This window comes from Ceratotherium simum, chromosome 2 (genome assembly GCF_057802395.1).
Source record: "Ceratotherium simum simum isolate JZ-2026a chromosome 2, ASM5780239v1, whole genome shotgun sequence".
Taxonomy (NCBI): Eukaryota; Metazoa; Chordata; class Mammalia; order Perissodactyla; family Rhinocerotidae; genus Ceratotherium; species Ceratotherium simum.
In genome coordinates this window covers 79,282,572-79,303,305 of record NC_141901.1, presented here as the reverse complement: position 1 = coordinate 79,303,305, position 20,734 = coordinate 79,282,572, and the positions used below count along the sequence as shown (strand labels likewise).

The window sequence follows — 20,734 nt, the reverse complement described above, 5'->3', positions numbered from 1 at the left end:
GTGGATAAACATTCCTACAAGCCAATCCTGGGTGAACATATAGATTCCTTTGGTACACTCATTTCTTTACAATGCAATGTGATAGACCCTTTAAATGATACCAACTGATGAGAACATAAATTTATTTGGAAAATAAATATAACTGAAATGTATAGACCTGGGAAGAAATTGAGTTAGTTTTTGGTGTGTCCTTCTCATTTTTGTAGTACCTAGTTTGATCCATTACTGCCCAGTACAGAACAAAATATATTTGCAGAAAAATCCTTCATTGAGATATTTTTTCCTAAGGAGAGTTGCTAATCACTCTTTGGTGCTTTGTAGATAGGTACCCATGATCACATAGCTAAGAAGTATTAGAGCCGATACTCTAACTCAGACGTGCTAAGCTCCAAAACCTGTGGCTGTTTCAGGATATCACAATGGTTTAAATGGTTAAACATAGATATGGCTTATATACTAGAACACAACAAGAAAACCAAAAAATTGAGAACTTCAAGTATATGCTTTATAGGGAACTCTGGATTGAATATGCTGATGTGTTTGAATTTGGCTCTCTCTCCTACCACTTATTTTATTAATTAGCTACCAACACCTTACGTGGGTGGATAAAAAATTTTAAAATAACCAGAGAAAAACATTTTGAAAGTTAAATTCACTACTGTCTAAAAATAATAAAATTCAAAGCAAATATGTGTGGTTGTGGATTATCTGTTGTTTTAGAATTATTCATAATCTAGCATGTTGTGAAGTATTTTTTTTTGGTGTATGTATTTATAAGATGTATATTTTGGTTAACTTATATTTTTACAAAGAGTTAAATATGTTCATCTTTGCATCTAAATAGTGCACATATAAACTAGAGATTTCATGTGTAGGTGTGTGTGTATATATATATATATATATATATATATATATATATACACATACTTATATGACAAAAAAGTGTTTCAGGAACAGAATTTTCTTCATGGAACTATTTAATGACATTATAATTAATGCTTATCCTTACTCTAAAAGGGAATCTCTTTATTTGTTGAAATAATTCACAAAATTTAATATCTTTGATTCATACCCATTTCTGATAATTTTCAGATAAGACCTTTATGAGAACTGTTCTTTACTTTCTACAGTGTTGCTTGACAGTAAACTCGGAATATTGATGAGTACAGAGAATATTTCAAAGAATTTCCTGAATATCTTATTAGTGAGTGAAATTAGCATTTGAAAATTTTCCTCCAGCTCATTCACCAAGTGGGAAAAAGGATATTTTCTTTCAATTTACCATCTTTGGCAGATACTGCCAACCTTCCTTTGACCAGTTACTTTTTTCTTAACTCCAGATCCACTTAGCAGGAAGTGACAAGAGAAGCTGAAACAGGATGTTAGGGATGTTTTTTTCTTTCCCTGATTGTCTTTATTGTCTCCAAATTATCTATATGCATTCAGGCATCTGGGGAGTTTATACTGCAACTTGATGTGCAAATTCTAGAAATAGAAGATAACTAAAAATATTTTTCAAAAGAAATCAGAGGTATATTTTGGAAATCACAAGTTGTCTCTTAAAGCCCACAGTTGCAGTTAGCAATAAATTACGTTTTAAATTTATTTCATAGCTGTCACTTCTAAGTCAATGCCGTGTACAGATATGTCTGCTCCATGCAAAAAAAAAAAAAATCTTGCTTATAAAACTACTCTTCTTCAGTTGTAACTAGTACATTAACTTGTAGAAGTAAGATGACTTGAACTATCCTCAACTCGAAGAAAATATAAGAATTTTACACCTCCAAATCCACCTGGGAGGAACTGGATCATATTTGCATAATTATGTGCAATTATTTGATTCATTGTTTTGGTGTATGAGATTTTCTTACAATGGAAAGATTCTAATTTTAAAAACTGTTGCTCTCAAATTTTCTAAAATGGGTATTTTGAGAATATTTTACAGCAAATACAAGTGACAGTTTATATAAAAGTAGTAAAATAGTGTCTTCAGAAATGCACACTCTAGTGTTACTGAAAAACTGATGTCTGCACTTGGTGCCTGTCATCACCACTTTGAAATCTCAAAACGTTTAGAATGCCAACAGCCTTTTTGGTTAGTAACAGTGTTTTGCCAAAGGTACTTCACTAGGGATAAAGGAGGAAAAAAATAATGTGTATCTTAAAATGCCTCACTTTAATACTACTACATGATTATATGATCTTATTAAAGAATTTGTGAGCCCCTCGCTTCCACTTTTAATTCTGTCTTTTCATCATCATCATCATCATCACTCTTAATATTTCTGAAATAAATGCCAGTGTTCCCTTCTAAGTTCACTTTGTCTAGCCTTTTACTATTTTAACATTATTTAAATCCTATTTTCTTCTTTATAGATTCAGATATCAGAGAAATATTGGGAACTTTGAGCAAAAAGAAAGACTAAAATAATTACTTCAAATATAGTCAGGTTTTGCTCTCATACCTAACTATAGGAACAAAAACACATTTTGTTTATGCTATTTAAAGTCTCTGGAATTTTTTTCCTATTATTTGTTTTTAAACACCTGAAGTCTTGTAAACAGAAGTCATTGTTAATAACTTTGTGAAAGACAATGAAAAAGAGGAATGCTTTTAAATGATTCATCATTTAACAAATCTAAAACTTCAAAACACAGCTCTTTAAAATAATGTGGCTGTTATTGATCACCATATAAACATCTGGTTTTGACTTGCTTTACTTTAGTGTACATTTTAAATTAGGTATTTAGACATTTAGTTTTGCTCCAATTTAGAATGAGATTTTAAGCTCTTTGGGTTTTTTGTTTGTGATGTTTTGTTCTGTTTTGTTTTAAAGTCTTCGTGGATATCCTTTATGTGTTAATCTGGGTTTTTTTTCCCCTTTCCTCTCTATGTTTAGTAAAGAGGGTACAAATCTAATAACATAAATCCTTATACCTGAAAACAGCCCTTTATCAAAGTCAGTTATTTTTGAAACCCCACAAATCAACAGATTCACATTCTCCAGATGTTTTCAGTTCTTATGTTTAAAGGCTCTGTTAATATCACTGCTGGCTTATTTATATTTAAAAAAATTTTTTTAATATTATTTCCAGGTATGTTTTCAGGAACAATGTTTTTATTATTAGATTTGAAATTATCAAAGTGGTCTTCATATAGAACAGTATTAGAGATTCTCAGAAATGTGAGAAAATGTTTGCTTCTTGTTTAGAGAAACTAAAAAGCTCTCTAGTGTATTATGGTTGTGAATACACGTTTCATGGCAACCACAGTTGACATGTCTGTGTTTTTTAAGCAAGTATATTTATATGTAATATAAATGTTCTTACAAGACAAAATTTGTTTTTTTTAATATATTTTCAGTGAAAGAGTTTCTAGCCAAAGCCAAAGAAGACTTTTTAAAAAAATGGGAAAATCCTGCTCCGGTAAGGAATATTTAAAATTTTTTACAATTTAAAAATCCTGTGTTAAGTAAAATCATGATTCTTGCCTAAGTAATTTACTACTTCAGAAACTTTAATTTTCAAGTAGCATTAATAAATGTAGGCTTAGCATGAGAATTTTGCCATAACATTGTTTTGATTTATTAATAAATAATTTTATGTATACTTCAGTTGGAGAAGGAACTAATTTTCAGTATAATACCTAATTATAAATTTTGATAGTAATTCCAAGCTACTACAAACTCTTGATGCTAATATTATAGTAATTTTGATTTATGCCTTTGATAGCATATTTATTATTTTTATTAATTACAACAGTAGGGATCCTATTATGCAGTTTCAAGTTCTTAATCACAAATACTTGGCTATTGGCAACATACCAGGTACACAGGGATCAATTCATAAACATTTTGATGGAGTAAGTTCTATATAATTTAAGTACTTTAGATCTTAACTAAGATCTAAAAACTGTGTAAAAAATGAGCCATCTATACTTGCCAAAAAATTTCTTTTTGAAGTTATAAATAATTAATGAACTTAATAGTAGATTAAATTTTGAAAATCTTTTTTCCTAGCACAGAAATCTTTATCTCAGGTATTTTTTTCACTAAAAATTATTTAATTCTAAATAAATATTATGTTTTATGAAGATGCCATCATTACCAAGATTTAGAGCATGACCTGTAATTTAAAACATAGTCACTCTAGTGATTACAAAAAGTTAGACATCTAACATGAATCATTAAGGGAGGTGAGGAAGGTGGCATATTTGTATAAAAACCCATGACAAGCAAAAAGAGATATTCTGTTGGCTATTAATAAAGTTTGTTTCCATTATTTAGTTGGCAACTATATTAAACATTCAATCCGTCTATGTTCGTAAAACCAAAAATGAAATATTAATCCATAAAATTAAATAAGTCAATTAGAATTATAATGACTTTTTCTTTCTTCATTAATATAGAACCTCATGACAGTTTAGAATTATTGGAACTATGAAATTAAAATATGGTGAAAACGAGTTTCATAAGTAAAAACTTAGAATTGCTTGCTCTCTCTGTATGGTTCAACAAGAAGCTATGATGTGTCTCCAAAGTCAAGGTTTCATTTGCAATAGAGATTAAATCCAACTACAGCAAACTCCAGTAGCTAGCCAGATTCCTCACTTATATAAGAATCATATTGCATTACATTTTTCTCAAGCTAAACACTATACAGCCTGACCCTTAGAAATATTTTTTCCAAGATTTTGGTGGAGATCTTTGTAATGAAAACTTATTAAACAAATGGGTCAGCAATTACTATTTAGCACATAATTTATTCCTAGTAATTTTCATTTTGTTGTGGCAGCAACAAATTCAATAGATTGATGCCTCCAATTCTTTGCTTCTATATTATAGTCAAACAAAGATGTTTGTTCATAACAAAGCATCTGTTCAAAAAGAAAAAGAGACTGATTATTGTTCTGGGACTCTGACTTTGGTTATCTTTGTGGGAACGAGGAACTCTTCTTTCCTTATTGTTATTATTTTAGGTAATACTGGGTTATTATAACATCAGAGAGAGAAAACCATTAGGATCTCTCATGCTGTTATTATCTAGTTCTGTAAGCTCATATAAAGATAGAAATGAAGTAAAACAGTGCTTTCTTCTGAGGTAACTCTAGTGAAGGACTGTGATCGCTCAGCTTATCTATTCATTACAATTATTTGCAAGTGCACTAATACTGAATGGCTTCCATGATTATCTTTGTCAGTGTACTTCTGGTCAGTTTGTAATTATTAAAATATGGAAATAATTTATTAGAAGTTTAATACTAGGAATTCATGTTGGAATATGACGTTTAATATTTCAACAGAGGCTTTTATTTCCTCCCATTACTATTATGCTTTGTTTTGCAATATAATTCTCTTCTCAAATATTAGATCTTTTCTTATTCAAAGGGAAAAATAGAGCCAGTAACCTGGACTCTCAATGGTCTTGTTGTATTGTTTTTAAATGGATAATTATAAATTAAATTATCTATTTGCATTATATATCACTAAATCTATTACAGTTATCATAGTCTTATGAGAAATTCTAATTTTAAAATTTATTTTATTTTTTCATGTATATGTAGAATAATGCCGGGCTGGAGGATTTTGAAAGGAAAAAAACCCTTGGAACAGGTTCATTTGGAAGAGTCATGTTGGTGAAACATAAAGCCACTGAACAGTATTATGCCATGAAGATCTTGGATAAGCAGAAGGTCAGTGTATTTGTGGTTATTTGCCTGAAGGGTAAACTTCAGTTTTATCGGCTAGATTATTAAATAGATGCAATAAAATGACTTACCATTGACACCTTCAAATAATTTTATTGTTGCATTTAATTTGCATTCTTATTTATTGTTGACTATATGATACATAGTTAATAGTTTTAGTTTATGGAGGTACATTATTATTTCAATAATTACTTATACATAAAAGGTATGTGTATGTTCACTAACAAAATATTGAATTCAACATATAAAGAATAGGCTTCTCTACTACATTCTGCCTTGTGGAAAAATACAGGAATCAATTCCTTGATTCTTAGATTAAGGTAACAGAAATTGAATGATTTTATTTTATGACATTTAATTGACTGTAGAAGCCCTCTTGTTTAACGTGATTGAGTTTGCTTCATTTAAAATGCAGTTAAAGTAGGGAAAAATTTGAAAACCTACATACTATAAAAAATGTCAAATCGTTATGTTGTACACCTGAAACTAATATAATGTTATATGTCACATATCTCAATAAAAAATTAATTAAAATAAAAAACAAAATTTAAGTATTTATCACATATTAGTGTATCTAATGAATCACAGTGTCTGAATTATTCATGCTTTAAATATTAAGCTTCTGTTTTCCTAGCAATCACTTACAGTTAAGTAAAAGAAAAATGGCAAATCTTGATTTATTATCTTATAGATATTATGTTCCCGAGAATGACATTTGGGCTTACTGGGATATAGATAGGAAAATGTGAAGGAAACAGTACTAAACTAGTAGTCAGGGTTATAGATAATGGCTAGACTAGTGCTGTCCAATAGAAATATAATGTGAACCACATATATAATTTTAAATTTTCTAGTAACCACATTAAAAAAAGTAGAAAGATATAGTTGAAATTAATTTTAATAATAGATTTTATTTAGCCCAATATATCCAAAATATTATTGCAACATGTAATTAATATAAGAATTACTGAGATATTTTACCTTTTTTTCATACCAAGTCTTCAAAATCTGATGTATATTTTACACTTACAGTACTCCCCTCCATTTGGATTAGCCACATTTCAAGTGTTAACCACATGTGGCTAGTGGCTACCATATTGGACAGCATAGCATTAGAATGGCCTGGGGTTGCAGTCCAATGTCTACTTTAAAACAAAAACCAGGGACCAGCCCAGTGGCATAGCAGTTAAGTTCGCGTGTTCTGCTTCGGTGGCCCGGGGTTTGCCAGTTTGGATCCTGTGCGCGGACCTACTCACTGCTCATCAAGCCGTGCTGAGGCGGTGTCCTATATAGAAGAGCTACAACTCTACAACTATGATATACAACTGTGTCCTGGGGCTTTGAAGAGAAAAAAAAAAAAGATTGGCAACAGATGTTAGCACAGGGCTAATCTTCCTTAAAAAAAAAAAAAGTGAGAAGTCATTAAAAAAAAAACAAAAACGAAAACTAACCTGTAACACAAAAAGGAGTAATAGCTTAAGTCTCTCTAAAATTAAATACACTCATACACACATTTAAGTGTGCATCTTTGTCTACTACCCTCTTTCATATATCTTTTCTAACCATGCTTCTTGAAAAATAATCGCTCTGTCCACTAACTCCCTTCCTATTAATTCTCCATCCCACAAATTAGCTGCCTCCTTGTTTATCTCCAGCCTCTTGCTAGTCCACTGAAATGGCTCTGCCAAGGGTTACCAATCCAGTGGCCTAATCACCAAGTTCAGTGGACTCTTTTTGCTCCTCCTATGTGACTTTATTGGAGCCTTTGACTGTGCTGACCACTCCCTTGAAACTGTTTTGTCCCTGGACTTCTGGATCCCCATGTTCTTCTGATTATGCTCCTGCCTCTTTGGGTTCTTCCTTTTTATGTGCCTTTTCCTGTTTTGTTTTATTTTTTTCCTTCTGTCTACTCTTTAAAGAATGCCAGTCTCAATCACTGGATAATCCCCTCTTCTCGTTTCATTGTTCTGTACCCTCTCCCTGTGTATGCTTATCCAGCCTTCAACACCCTTGAGCTCTACACTCCTAATTTGTACAATCTGAGCATGAAGCTCTTAGAGATCAACTACTTCCTGCCCCAATTTTCTAGCTGAGGTAATTGGGTCTCAGAGAGGGTAAGTGACTTGTATACTTGTGTTGGTGGCACAACAACAACAGAATGCTTCAAATTTATATTTTTGATTAAACCTGTCATTAAAATGTTATTATCTCAAAAGCCCCTAATATTTCATGTTATTTTTCTTAAGGAATTAATAGAATGTGTTTTAGTCATAAAATACAAAAGGATTACAAAATGCCATTTTATGCTTTAAAGTATTTAGGGAAGAAGTTTTAAATTCCTTTTTTGGTAAGACAGTGCCTTGTTAAATAAGTTACTGAGAAGGTTACCTCATGGGTAAGTTATGGCAAAAGAGTATTTCCCGAAGAATAGCTGCCATTTGAGGTCATTTCTACTATGGCAATGTTCTGGATCCACTCATAATTAGAACAAAGACTTTAAGACTTTATATTCTGAATTTTTTCAAGTTTATTTGCTTTAATTTGCTAAAGCTAGGTAGTAACACTCCATAATAACCTTCTTTTCTGTTAATAAAGTCACAAATCTTTCAATTAACTCTTTTTGGCTTCTCCTGTCTTAGAGTGTTTGGGGTGAGAGGAAGAAAATTAGTGCAGAAATTAAGGAAATGACTAGTAATAACAAGGTGTACCAGATGACCTCTTTCATTATTAATCTCCTAAGCAAGTTTTAGACTATTTCACATCTTCCTTATTGAGGTACTGAATGAAAATTGGCTGAAGAGGAACAAAAACTGAATTCCATTGAATTTGATTCAATCGTATACATTTGTAGAGCACGTAGTATATGTCAGGTATACTACTTGGTTAGTGGAGGAAAGGGGAGGTAGAAAGAGAAAGGGTCAGGGTTGGTGCAATTAATAAGACATGTTCTCTATCTGTAAGAATTTTGCTGTCTAGCTGGGGAAACACATATACACTAAGGATTAAATAACTGATAACATCTGCAATTTTTAACCCTTGGGAGACTAAGGAAAGTGAAAAAAAAATTAAAGAAAATCACTTTTCTTTATTCCATACTCTGTGTCAAGCATTGCTAGGCACTTTATATTTATTGTATCAGTGAATTTTCACAGCAACTTTGTGTGACGTTAATCTCCTTTTAAGCCAATAACCTCTCTACTGAAGTAATTTTTCCAAAGTCAGGCAGCTGGTAAGATGAACCAAGAATTGACCCAGGTTTGTCTGATTTCTGTGCCTATATTTTTTGTTAATTTTTCCTTTAAAATGTATTGTTACCCCTAAGATTCTTTGTACCATCACCTGGTTTGATCTCTCATTTTGTCAACTGGGCTTTCACAATAACATCTTAGTTATTTTCCACAGCCCCAGACCTTTCACTTTCTCCTAATTCACCATCTTTTCTTACCGTATCATATCATTTCACTCACTCACTCAGAAAGCTTCCTGATGTTTATTCAATGATGTCAGAACTCTGCAGCCTACTTTCAAACTCTTCATAATTTTCTTCCAAACTCCACTGTAGTCTTATCTCACACGATTCCCTACATGTCCTCTATTCTCTACTTTTCTGATTGAAACTTGACCCACAGGAGTATATAGTGCTGTGTTGGGTGGTGCAGGGGAGTATATGATGATATATGGCCTGTCTTCCTAATTAATAACTCCTCAAGTGGTTAGCTAAAAAAAAAACAGCTGATATCTAATCATTTATAAGTGCTTTTAAATATATATATTGAAACCAACAGAAATATTAAGAATATAAAAATATATGAATTTTGAAAATAAAATATGGACTACATCTCCAGGGGTACTTGTTAATTTTTTTATGCCATTTAGGAATACTTCATTACCACATTTTGAGAAGCACTGTCCTAAGCTGTAGCCAAATGGGACTAGCACTCACATTTACCTTGGTATATTTTCCCACTTCAGCTAATGGTTCTTTATATTAACCCTGACTACACTGTCTCCTCTATCATTTTCTAACCTTTGTTATCTATCCATCTTTAAGACCCAGCTGATTTCTCACCTTTTTAATAGATTATAATGACAGTTGACAGTTTTTTGAGGTTTTACTTTGTGCCAGGCACTATGTAAATCCCTTGACATGCATTGTGCCACACAGTGCATTTTATAGATGAAGAATCTGAGCCTCAGAAAGATTATGTACTAAGCCTAATGTAAATATTTTCTCCTCTAACACTTATGACATCATAACTCTCATTTGGCGATTATTCGTATATTGCTATTCACATATTCATACATCATACTTCCAAATAGATTTTATACAGCATGAAGGCGGACACTTTCTTGTCTTTATCTCTATTGCACTTATTATTATGCCTTATATGTAGTAGATATACACATTTAAAAGTAAATTAGATTTTAATTAATTAATTTTAAATTAAGTTAATTAAAAATTAACTAAGCATATTTGCTTTGCCACTTCATATATCTTGAATTCATTTCTATTTTTAATTATTATGCCCCCCACACACAAGTGGTTGGCTTAGGGCTGTAATGCAGAAAACCTCTCTGTTGCAGTTTTCATTACTTATTTCATGAGGTAACACATTGTCTATGCCTTACTAAAAACCTGCTATGTCATAATATGCAAAAGTAAATACTGTGGTACATCCAGACAATGGAGTATTATTCAGCACTAAAAAGGAATGAGCTACTAAGCTGTGAAAAGACATGGAGGAAACTTAAATGCATATTAATAAGTGAAAGAAGCCAATCTGAAAAAGCTACATACTCTGTGATTCCAACTATATGACATTCTGGAAAAGGCGTAGCTGTGGAGACAGTGAAAAGATCAGCGGTTGCCTGGGGTTAGTGGGGAGGGAGGGATGAATAAGTGGAGCACAGAGGGTTTTTAGGGCAATGAAACTACTCTGTGTGATATTACAATGGTGGGTACATGTCATTATACATTTATCCAAACCCATAGAATGTACAACACCAAGAGTAAACCCTAATGTAAACTATGGACTCCAAGTGATAACGATGTGTCAGTGTAGGTTCATTGATTATAACAAATGTACCACTCTGGTGGGGAATGTTGATAATAGGGGAGGCTGTGCATGTGTAGGGACAGGAGGTATATGGGAAGTCTCTGTACCTTCTGCTCAATTCTACTGTGAACCTGAAACTGCTAAAAAATAGTCTATTTTTAAAAAAGTAAACACAAAGCAACAGTAATTCTCCAGCTAATGTTATTTAATTTACAGTGATAGGTATGGACTAATTGGTTCTGTAACTAGTTAGAATGTAGACAGTAGTGATCCAACCATTTCATGTTACAGAAGAAAAAGTGAAATCCTGAGAGTTGAAAGGTCACCTTTTCTTAAATTAAAAATAAAATCACATGTGGGTTAGAATCACAATCTTGATGAAGTCAAGATAAGTTGCTTTCCCCTGCTATGTACTTCATTGAGTAGACAATCCAGAGGAAGCTTGGTTAATCATAAATGACCTATTTGTTATAAAGACAGTTGTTTTTTGCCAATATTTTGTGTATTCTCTTTTGTGGCTATGCAAGTTGAATTTTTAGGATTTGTTCTTATATTTATTCAGGTATTATGAAATGAACAGATTGTTCATTTTTATCCACTGTTTTTCAATTATTGGCTTTTCTTTAATCTTTTATTTCCTTTTTTATCTTCTGAAGATTTAAAATCAATATCTACTTATTGCAGTGATTTGTGCCAGCTCCTTTAGTGGACTATAAGTTATTAGGAGCTAAGTATTTTCACATATTAATTTTTAAAGTAATTTATTATGAGTCTATTTCTTCTTAGCTCTTGCTTCTTGACTGAAAATTATAGTTGACCTTCTTAAGACCAAGTTTTAAATCCTCTGTTAGGTTTTTCATTTGAATCTGATAAGCCTAGTTGGTAGTTACTATTATCATCCTTATCTAACTCTAGCAATTTTGCTTATCCAAGTTCAATATTATGTGAAAAACATTTTATTTTTTCTTTTAAAATTATAGTAACTTTTAAGTTTTGTTCAAATACCTTAAATATATTTCCTTTAATTACAGGTTGTTAAACTGAAGCAAATAGAGCATACTTTGAATGAGAAAAGAATATTACAGGCAGTGAATTTTCCTTTTCTTGTTCGACTGGAGTATTCTTTTAAGGTAAATTTTACTAATATCCAAATAAAATCTTTTCAACCTTATATATTTTTTAAAATACGAAGCTATAAGAGTATTCTAAACCAGATGATAAACCTGGAGAATATGAATAAACAAAAAAGTAATACATTTAGATTTTATGTAATTAAATCCCATTGTACTTATAAACTTAGGTAACATTTGAAAAGGTTTTGTTCTCCCTGGGGAAATTGTTAAAGGTAATGTGTACTTTTTCATGAGATAGTACTATAAATTCAAATATTTCACTTTGTCAAAATCCATAATGATGTCTTATTAAGCAGTTCTTATACTCATGCACTTGAATACACCCGCATACCTTTTTCTTCTCTTGAACCTTTTTTGCCACAATCTCACCATCTTCTTTTACTCAGTAATTTGTGCTCTAGTCTTTTCATTTATATGAGGCAGAACAGTCTTTGGCCCTCTGCTCAAGTGTCTCATACAGTTGCAGAAGATTTATTCTTTAAATTGGCAGCTTTTCAGCTCTTTGGAGTAATACTTGGCATCTCTCTGCAATATTGACCTATATGAAATATTTTAACCTTTGTTTTTAAATCAAATTAAGACCTGTGTATTTAGGATGATGTTAAAAATCGTTAATCTCTCTGACCTAATTTAGTACATAAAATGTAAATATTCTAACTTACATATATTTTTTTTTAACTTTTTTATTCCTTTGCATACACGGCAGCATTGTCATTGCTGCAGTGTTTAATTGTTCAAGAGTTAAGTGTTCCCTGCAGAGCAGGAATAGCAAAAATCCCAGACTAATCTGTGGCAAGAATACTAGGAGAAAAAATATGTTTCCCAATGTAGAAAAGTTAGAGCATTTTCCATTTATTCTCTATTTCCCAATGTTAGTGATCTGTCAGATGGATTTTTGTATTTGTCTTTTTCTAATTGAATATGGTATTATCTTAAAATATTTTCTTGAGAAATAATCTAGGTTTCATAATTTTTATTTATTTATGCCTTTTATTTGTTCATAGGATAATTCTAATTTATACATGGTTATGGAATATGTCCCTGGGGGTGAAATGTTTTCACATCTAAGAAGAATTGGAAGGTTCAGGTAACCAATACTTTACCCTCTTCACATCTTTATATGCTGTGTATTTGTTTTAATCCAAATTTTCAAATTTTTGTCAGTGCTTAAAATTTACTTCCCTTAATTTAGTAATATTTTAGCTATACAAAGAATTACATGGAAACATTAATGAGGCCACACCATACTGAGTTTTAAAAATCAAAGTACCGTGATACCAACGTAAATATTCTACCATCGGTAGGTATTGTGAGGGTCCATAATTTGAAGACTTTCCAGATAATACAAAAATTAATTAAATTTAAACATATTAGTATTTATTGAACAAATATTAATAATACAACTCTGAGCACCGACTTCTCCGGCCATGCTGAGGCCGCGTCCCACATACAGCGACTAGCAGGATGTGCAGCTATAACATACAACTATCTACTGGGGCTTTGGGGAGAAAAAGGGAAAAAAAAAAGGAGGAGGATTGGCAATAGACGTTAGCTCAGGGCTGGTCTTCCTCAGCAAAAAGAGGAGGATTAGCATGGATGTTAGCTCAGGGCTGATCTTGCTCACAAAAAAAAAAAAGTTTGCACCTTATCATTAGGTTATTACTAATAAGGTCACACAGGTATTGAAATAGGTTATAGATTCTGTTAGCATTAACTGTGTGTAATAGTTTGTAAGCTACTACTATTCATTAATAATCATTAGTAGAATGAAGCTGAAACCAAGAGCAGGTCCAGCTTCATTCAGCACATTCTATATTGGCATAATTAAAACGTAAGTAAGAGTTCAAACAGGACTGATGATGGTAATTCGATTCATAAAAAGATGATAATAGATTATCGTGAGATCATATTCAGTAATTGGCCAACATTGGAGTTATTTTAGTTACCTGAGGCCTAAGCCAAAATTCATTTATTGACCTAATATGTATAGGGTACCTAATATGTGTCAGGCACTGTACTAATGCAAAGTAACTTCTGTTTATCTTTAATGATTTTCTTTCACCTCCTATTGTCCTCTTTCCTACCACCCCTTATCCAAGCATGCCCAGAATCCTCATATTGCCCTATGATAATTCAAAGTTTTACACTATATTACTACACCTAAACCTGTCTTCAAAAAGTATTTTGTCCATTTTCTATAATTACTAACTTCGTTCCTTTGCAACTCCCCACACTCTATTTCTTTTGACGTGGTACTAGGGGGAAAGCGAGTTGATTGAAATAATTCAGAGACACTGTCTTTTCTAACCTTTCACACATACTACATGTACACTTGAAACGTTGCTAACTCCCATCTTAGAAACTTTGAGACAGCAAGAATACTATTATTGTCAAGTATGGCTTTAATCAAAATGAGTGGAGTCATTATGATTCTCTACTTAAACACCAACTGTCTAGACTTAAAGCTGCTACAGCATTAAATCTTCCTGTAGAGTATTTTGCTTTCACCTTTCAACAGTTTGATCATAAATCATAGATGTTTGTGTTTCTCCAATCAAACACCAGAGTGTGGAAATCAATATAAAATGTTGAGTGCATCTTATGTTTATGATGATAAATTTGTATTTATTTATATTTATATGTATTATGATAAATTTCTATTTATTTATAAGATGCTAAGTGCATCTTATATGTACAGATGCATGGAGAAAATAGGAGGAGACCTCCCAGGTCAAACATTTCCAAGGTTAGGAATAAATGTTTCAATGACCAGGATGATTCTTTCAATCTTCCCTTACAATGTTCCTCTCATTCCTTGTCATACAATATATGGTATAGATTTTACAGCGTTCAGATGGGGCTGAAACTGTAAGGGTATTATAAAATATTGCCGCCAGAAAGTATTTTTCTTTACATATTCCTTCATTCAACAAATATTTGCTGAACATCTGCTGTGTATCAGACTAGGACCTAGGAAATATAGTGACAAGCAAAAGGAGCAGCAGATATAATCTTTTTTGGAATTTCTATTTCTGTTGCTACCAGATCAAACTCACGCCAACCATCTTGAGGGAAATTCTATTCATAGTTAATGTTGTTCATCGAGGACACAGATCTGAAAGTCATTGCAATTTATCAGGCAGATTAGCAGAATTCAGTGTATACAATAGAAGATGAAATAGAAACTCAAATTAGAAAATCATAACATTCTTTGGAGCAATACTCAGAATATGGCATCAGAATTACACTGATCTATTGATTGATCTAATCTGTGCGTGCAAGAACTGTGCATGTTTACACAGATGTATAGATTATATCTATGTTCACGTGTCTGTGTAAACATGCATAGTAGAAAATTTGGAAATTCAGACACCAGAGTTGTATCTCTGGTTTCTGGATGGGATTATGGCCATTCTTTATTCTTCATCAATATTTTATGATACTTTTTCTGTAATGAGCGTATATCATTTTTGTAATAGGAACAGCCTGGGTAAAATGGCATTAATTTGCAGATTAATGCAGTTAAAGAGCTTTTGTGTAGTGAAATTCTTTAAGCATTTGAAGTTTGTGAGAAAGGTAGATGGAGTCTATCAACAGTAACAATGGCCCAAGAGACAATCTACCTGGCACATTTGCTTTTCAGTCATTCTTGAGATCAGACATAATTATAAAAACATCAGTATTTTCTAATATGGGCAATAATAATTTAAAATAAAATGACTATTTTAGAGTTATGTTTTTCTTCACCATATGCTGCCCCCTAAGCATATCAAAACATTATTTGAAGACAATTTAGAAATTTAGTAAATATTTGGAAACTAACAAGATTCTTTACATATGTTTAAAAGAAAAATATTTTTTGCTCCCCAAATACCTCTACCTCATATTAAATTTTTTGTATAATCTACTAATTCCTATGTGTTAACCCATTTTACAGAAAATCAATGTTTTGTTTCTTTGTAGTGAACCCCACGCGCGGTTCTATGCAGCTCAGATAGTGCTAACATTTGAGTACCTCCATTCACTAGACCTCATCTACAGAGATCTAAAACCTGAAAATCTCCTAATTGACCACCAAGGTTATATCCAGGTATGACTTGAACACATTATGTATAATATATTTGAGAAAATACTAAGTAAGAATTTGTATGAGTATTTAACCCCAACTACCAATATTGGATTTTTTTCTTTGAGGGAGACAGTTACTTCTTCATAATAGTTTCAGTTGAGCTTGTAGTTCTGCCACTATTACAGAGAACCAAAAATCTCATCAAAGGTAGAACCTGTTTATATCTCCCATAATCTGTAGTTGTGAACTGAACACGGGCTCCTATATAAAGAAATATATATAATAGCTAAATCTATGAGCTCTCATTTAGTGCCAAGCATTATTCTAAGTGTTTTACATTTATCATCTCTTTTAATCCTGATAACCTTATGAAGTGTAAGTACTGTTGTTACCCTCGTTTTAAGGCTAATAAAACTAAGACACAGCAAGGTCACATGGGCAGTAAATGGTAAGAGTCAGAATTTGAATCCAGACAGTCTGTACCCAGAGTCCTTGCTCCTTAACATTACAGTGCAGCTGCCAAAGGAGCCCTGGCTACCAATACTGGACTGGTGGCGGTGTTTTCTTTCCATTTCCACTATTAATAGAGTCAGAGCATCCTTCTTACACAGCTATCAGTAGATTCTCCTGTTGATGCTTCTGCACTTCTGATGATGTAATTAATGGCAGAGGACATGCTGGACTTAAGGAACACTTGTAGCATAGCTTCATTTTTATTAAAACTATTCATTTTTACCTTTTTTTGTTATTGTTCATTTGTTTCTTTGTTTGAGTCAGGGAAAGGTTCACCAGCATGGTTGTTTTAACCTTCATTCACTAAATAATGGCTTTCATGGATTAGTCTCAGTTACATTGACTTAATTTTTTTCATAGTTTTAATTTTAACTCTGATTTTTAGTTTTCAACTTTAGTACGATAAATACATTTATTGTGAAATAATAGATGTTCACAAGTATTTTTTTTCTTTTATAGGTCACAGACTTTGGGTTTGCCAAAAGAGTTAAAGGCAGAACTTGGACATTATGTGGCACTCCAGAATATTTGGCTCCAGAAATAATCCTCAGCAAGGTATGTTTAAGATGTCATTATGTAGGAAGTAGAAATATAAGGCATGCATCATTGAAGACTTTTATAAAAATAGTTTATTGATCTAATTTTATATTTTTATTTCATCTAAATTGTGAATTTAAATCTATTTGTGCATTTTTACTAAAAGAATTATTATTTAGACTCTACCACTAATCCCATAACTTCTGGCAATTTTAACTCTGGATCTAAGAGAAATAGTGTGAATAAATCTGACCTCTAGATCTATGTTTTTTGTTTCTTTCAGTTTTATTGAGAAATAATTGACTTACATCACTGTATAAGTTTAAGGTGTACAGCATGATGGCTTAATTTACATATATTGTGAAATGATTACCACACTAGGTTTAGTTAACATCCCTCATCTCATATAGAAACAAAAAAAAAGAAAAGAAAAAAAAAAGATCCATGTTTTGAAGGCAGAAGCATAGCCTTTTCATAATCATGCCCAATAACGGGAGGGTAGGGAAGCCTTACTCTGGGATATGCTGAGAGGCAAATCTAAAGATGTCATGTACTAGTTGTCAATTCTTCCTTTGTTTTAACTTTACCACTTAAATGAAAGAAATGTAGTGATTTTTTTAAATTTTAGTTTAAAAATAGGAATATTACAGCAATTGAGTGGTTTTAGTTTCATTGAAGACAGTTCTACTTTTCCAAACAGTGAAAATGTAGTGAGAGAAATTTGTAATCCTAGCTACAAGGATGGTTTCACTTCTGTTTTCCTTTGCACTGCCATCCCTTGGTGGAGAAAGCTAGAAAGCAGAACTGACAATAACTGGGCGCAAAGGGGAGCAAGGAAAGAGAAAGGGGGACATGTGCCTCAGTATTTACAAACTGGATAACTACCCCCATAGCAGTGTTAGAATAAAATGAAAGATTTCTTTCAGCTTTCGTCTCATAATTTAAATCATCTATAACTTTTTAGTCTTTTACAGTGTAAATATCATTGCTGTTAACACATTTCTTCTTCTGTAAGTACACTTAGCAAATAATCTAATGACAGAATAAGCACCAAAACTTTAAAAAACGTATATATATTGTAAAAGTAATAGATGTTCATTGTATAAAATTTGGAAAAATGTAGAAAAATATAAAGAAATAATCCAAAACACCTACAATCTCACTACCTAGAGGCAGCCTTTTTTTTAACATTTAAATATAATTTTTATGCATGTTATCATAGTTGAGATATAGTGAATTTTACCATTTTTGTATTCAGCTTTTTTCACTTGAATAATAATAAGCATGCAAACATCATCGTAATGGCTTATTTGCAAAATAAAGTATTTTGCTATTCTTCTATTGTTGAATATTCAGATTTTTTTTTTTTTTTTTTGCTGTTATAAATAACTGTGATAAACATCTTTGTATAGTAAGCTTTTTCTGCATTTCAGGTAATTTTTTTAGGATAGATTCCCAGAAGTGGAATTACTGGGTCAAAGGATATGAATGTTTTTTTAAGGCTCTCCATACATATTCCCAAAGTGCTTTCCGAAAAGATTGTAACATTTTACACTCCTACTGGCAGTTGGCAGTGTAGGAGAGTACCTGTTTCATTATACTCTCCAGCATTGGGTATTCTTATTTTAAAAATCATTACTACTTGAATAGACAATAAATGATATCTCATTAAGTCTCATGTCTTTGATTATTAGATTATTTTTTTAATGTCTAATAGTCATTTGGTATTTCATTGTGTGTGTGTAGGAATTATTAGTTCATGTCCTTTGCCTATTTATCTATTGTAATTGTTTTTCTTATTGATTTGTTTTAATTGTCTGTACCTAGGATATTAAATGTATCTGGCATATCTATTATAAACATTAGCACACAATCTGAAACATAGAAACCAAAGTTTAGTAAAAGGATCTGGTTCAACATTACATGCTTTCGTTATAGTAAAAATAATGTAATGAATGACATTACTAATGAGTTGAATTAAAAGAACTAAAGCAAAGTTGATGCCCATTTCTATTAGCACAAAGTGCTATTCCTATTATACTAGTCTCTTCCTTTTAAAAAACAGACAGAAGCAGGAAAAAAAGAAAATTTCTGTATTATAGTATTATATTTTAGCTAGCAATTTGGAGATAGTTTGCAAAGCTAAAAGTTTGACAGAAGGTTGGAATGTGGGGAGTCGTGAAGGTAATTAGAGGATACACTGGAGGGCAGACCAAAAGATCTGGCAAAGGTTCAGCTTGCTTCTCTCCGTGACCAAGTGGGGTATTGTTCTTTTCTATAATCTTCTGTGCCAATTGACACATTATAGGTGGAAACAAACTTTATCTAAACATGCTAATATTTTATTCTTATTTATTTTCTTATGAATACTTCTAAATCTTAATTTGAGTAGCTTAATGTGAAAAAAAAAACAATTAAAAATAACCTTAAAATTGTACATTTGGTTTGCCATGTGCCTTTTATACACATTATTTCCTTTCATTTGATAAAGTCCTCACAAATCCCCATGAATTGGTTATCTTTCCTGTATACCTTTTAGACATGAGAAGCAAAACAGTAGATTGCTAAAGTATACTTCAATATTTATACTATTATACAATATGTATACTTCAAATATTCAGTATTTACATTTTTTAGGTTCCAAATTAAACTTTTAGCTTTCATAAGATCCTGTGAAGTGGATAGGATTATCCCTAGTATATTCACCCTCCTAACACCAGCGATATAGAGTATTTTGTCGTCAACTCCACTATTTACTATGAAGTCCAATATCTAGTATTTTGTTTCAAAACTTTTGACCTTTCTAACTATGCTCTAGAAAACTTGATTCATAAGATTATGGACCTAGAATGGATTTTAAGAGGTAATTTGGTCCAACTCCCTTCCTATTATTGAGCAACAACTAGATTATCCTGATTAAATAGAGGATATTTTATTGTCTATAATATTCTTAATGATTTTAGGAAGAAGATTTAATAATATTTCCTAATATTCTACTCCAATATCTGGAAATTCTCCCCTTTGTCTAATTCAAATCTGACCTGATACGTTTTGTTCATTTTTTATTCTATCCTGAATAGCTGCTTAGTAACTGCTTTTTAAAAAATTTCGTATACTTGAAGATCATTTTCAAATCATCTGTGACTTCATTCTCTTCTGAGTCCATTAAGTAGTAATTGACATTCGGTGTTGGTTTATCTTAGGGTTACAATAAGGCAGTGGATTGGTGGGCATTAGGAGTGTTAATCTATGAAATGGCAGCTGGCTACCCCCCATTCTTTGCAGACCAACCAATTCAAATTTATGAAAAGATTGTTTCTGGAAAGGTAAGTAATACATTTTATTATTCCTCTATTATTCCTTATTTCTATAATGAATTTTAAGCTTTGTAGATTGAAACCATTTGATGTCATCAGAATAGTACCCTAAATTGAGAAAAATACAGAAATATCTATAGTTACTGCCCTTGTATCTAGCATTCATTTAAGAGAACAGCATAAATATTAAATCATTAAGTCTCTTAAGAAAAAAGGGCAGTTTTGCAAACAAATTAGCAAAATAGTAAAGCAATTTTCTTTTTTTATCTCTTACAAAACACAGGATCATAGCCCTAAATCTCAGTATTCCTTCAAATAAATAAAAATTGTTAGTTATTTTATGTGGATATATTCTTTGAGAGAAGTTTTAGGAGCTGTTTTTATGTGCCCTTGCTTTTTCA

At 31.8% G+C, this 20,734-nt stretch overlaps 1 protein-coding gene across 3 annotated transcripts in view; it reads left to right on the top strand.

Moving 5' to 3' along the window:
* The window catches only part of PRKACB (protein kinase cAMP-activated catalytic subunit beta), a 124,090-nt gene that overhangs the window by 80,233 nt on the left and 23,123 nt on the right, over window positions 1-20,734 (top strand). For all 3 annotated transcript variants that reach the window (XM_087448376.1, XM_087448380.1, XM_004431538.3), the window contains exons 2-8: window positions 3,365-3,426; window positions 5,564-5,692; window positions 11,796-11,894; window positions 12,902-12,984; window positions 15,861-15,987; window positions 16,939-17,034; window positions 20,220-20,342. In XM_087448376.1, coding sequence (XP_087304502.1) covers window positions 3,365-3,426; window positions 5,564-5,692; window positions 11,796-11,894; window positions 12,902-12,984; window positions 15,861-15,987; window positions 16,939-17,034; window positions 20,220-20,342 — 719 coding nt within the window. The remainder of the gene's footprint in view (window positions 1-3,364; window positions 3,427-5,563; window positions 5,693-11,795; window positions 11,895-12,901; window positions 12,985-15,860; window positions 15,988-16,938; window positions 17,035-20,219; window positions 20,343-20,734) is intronic.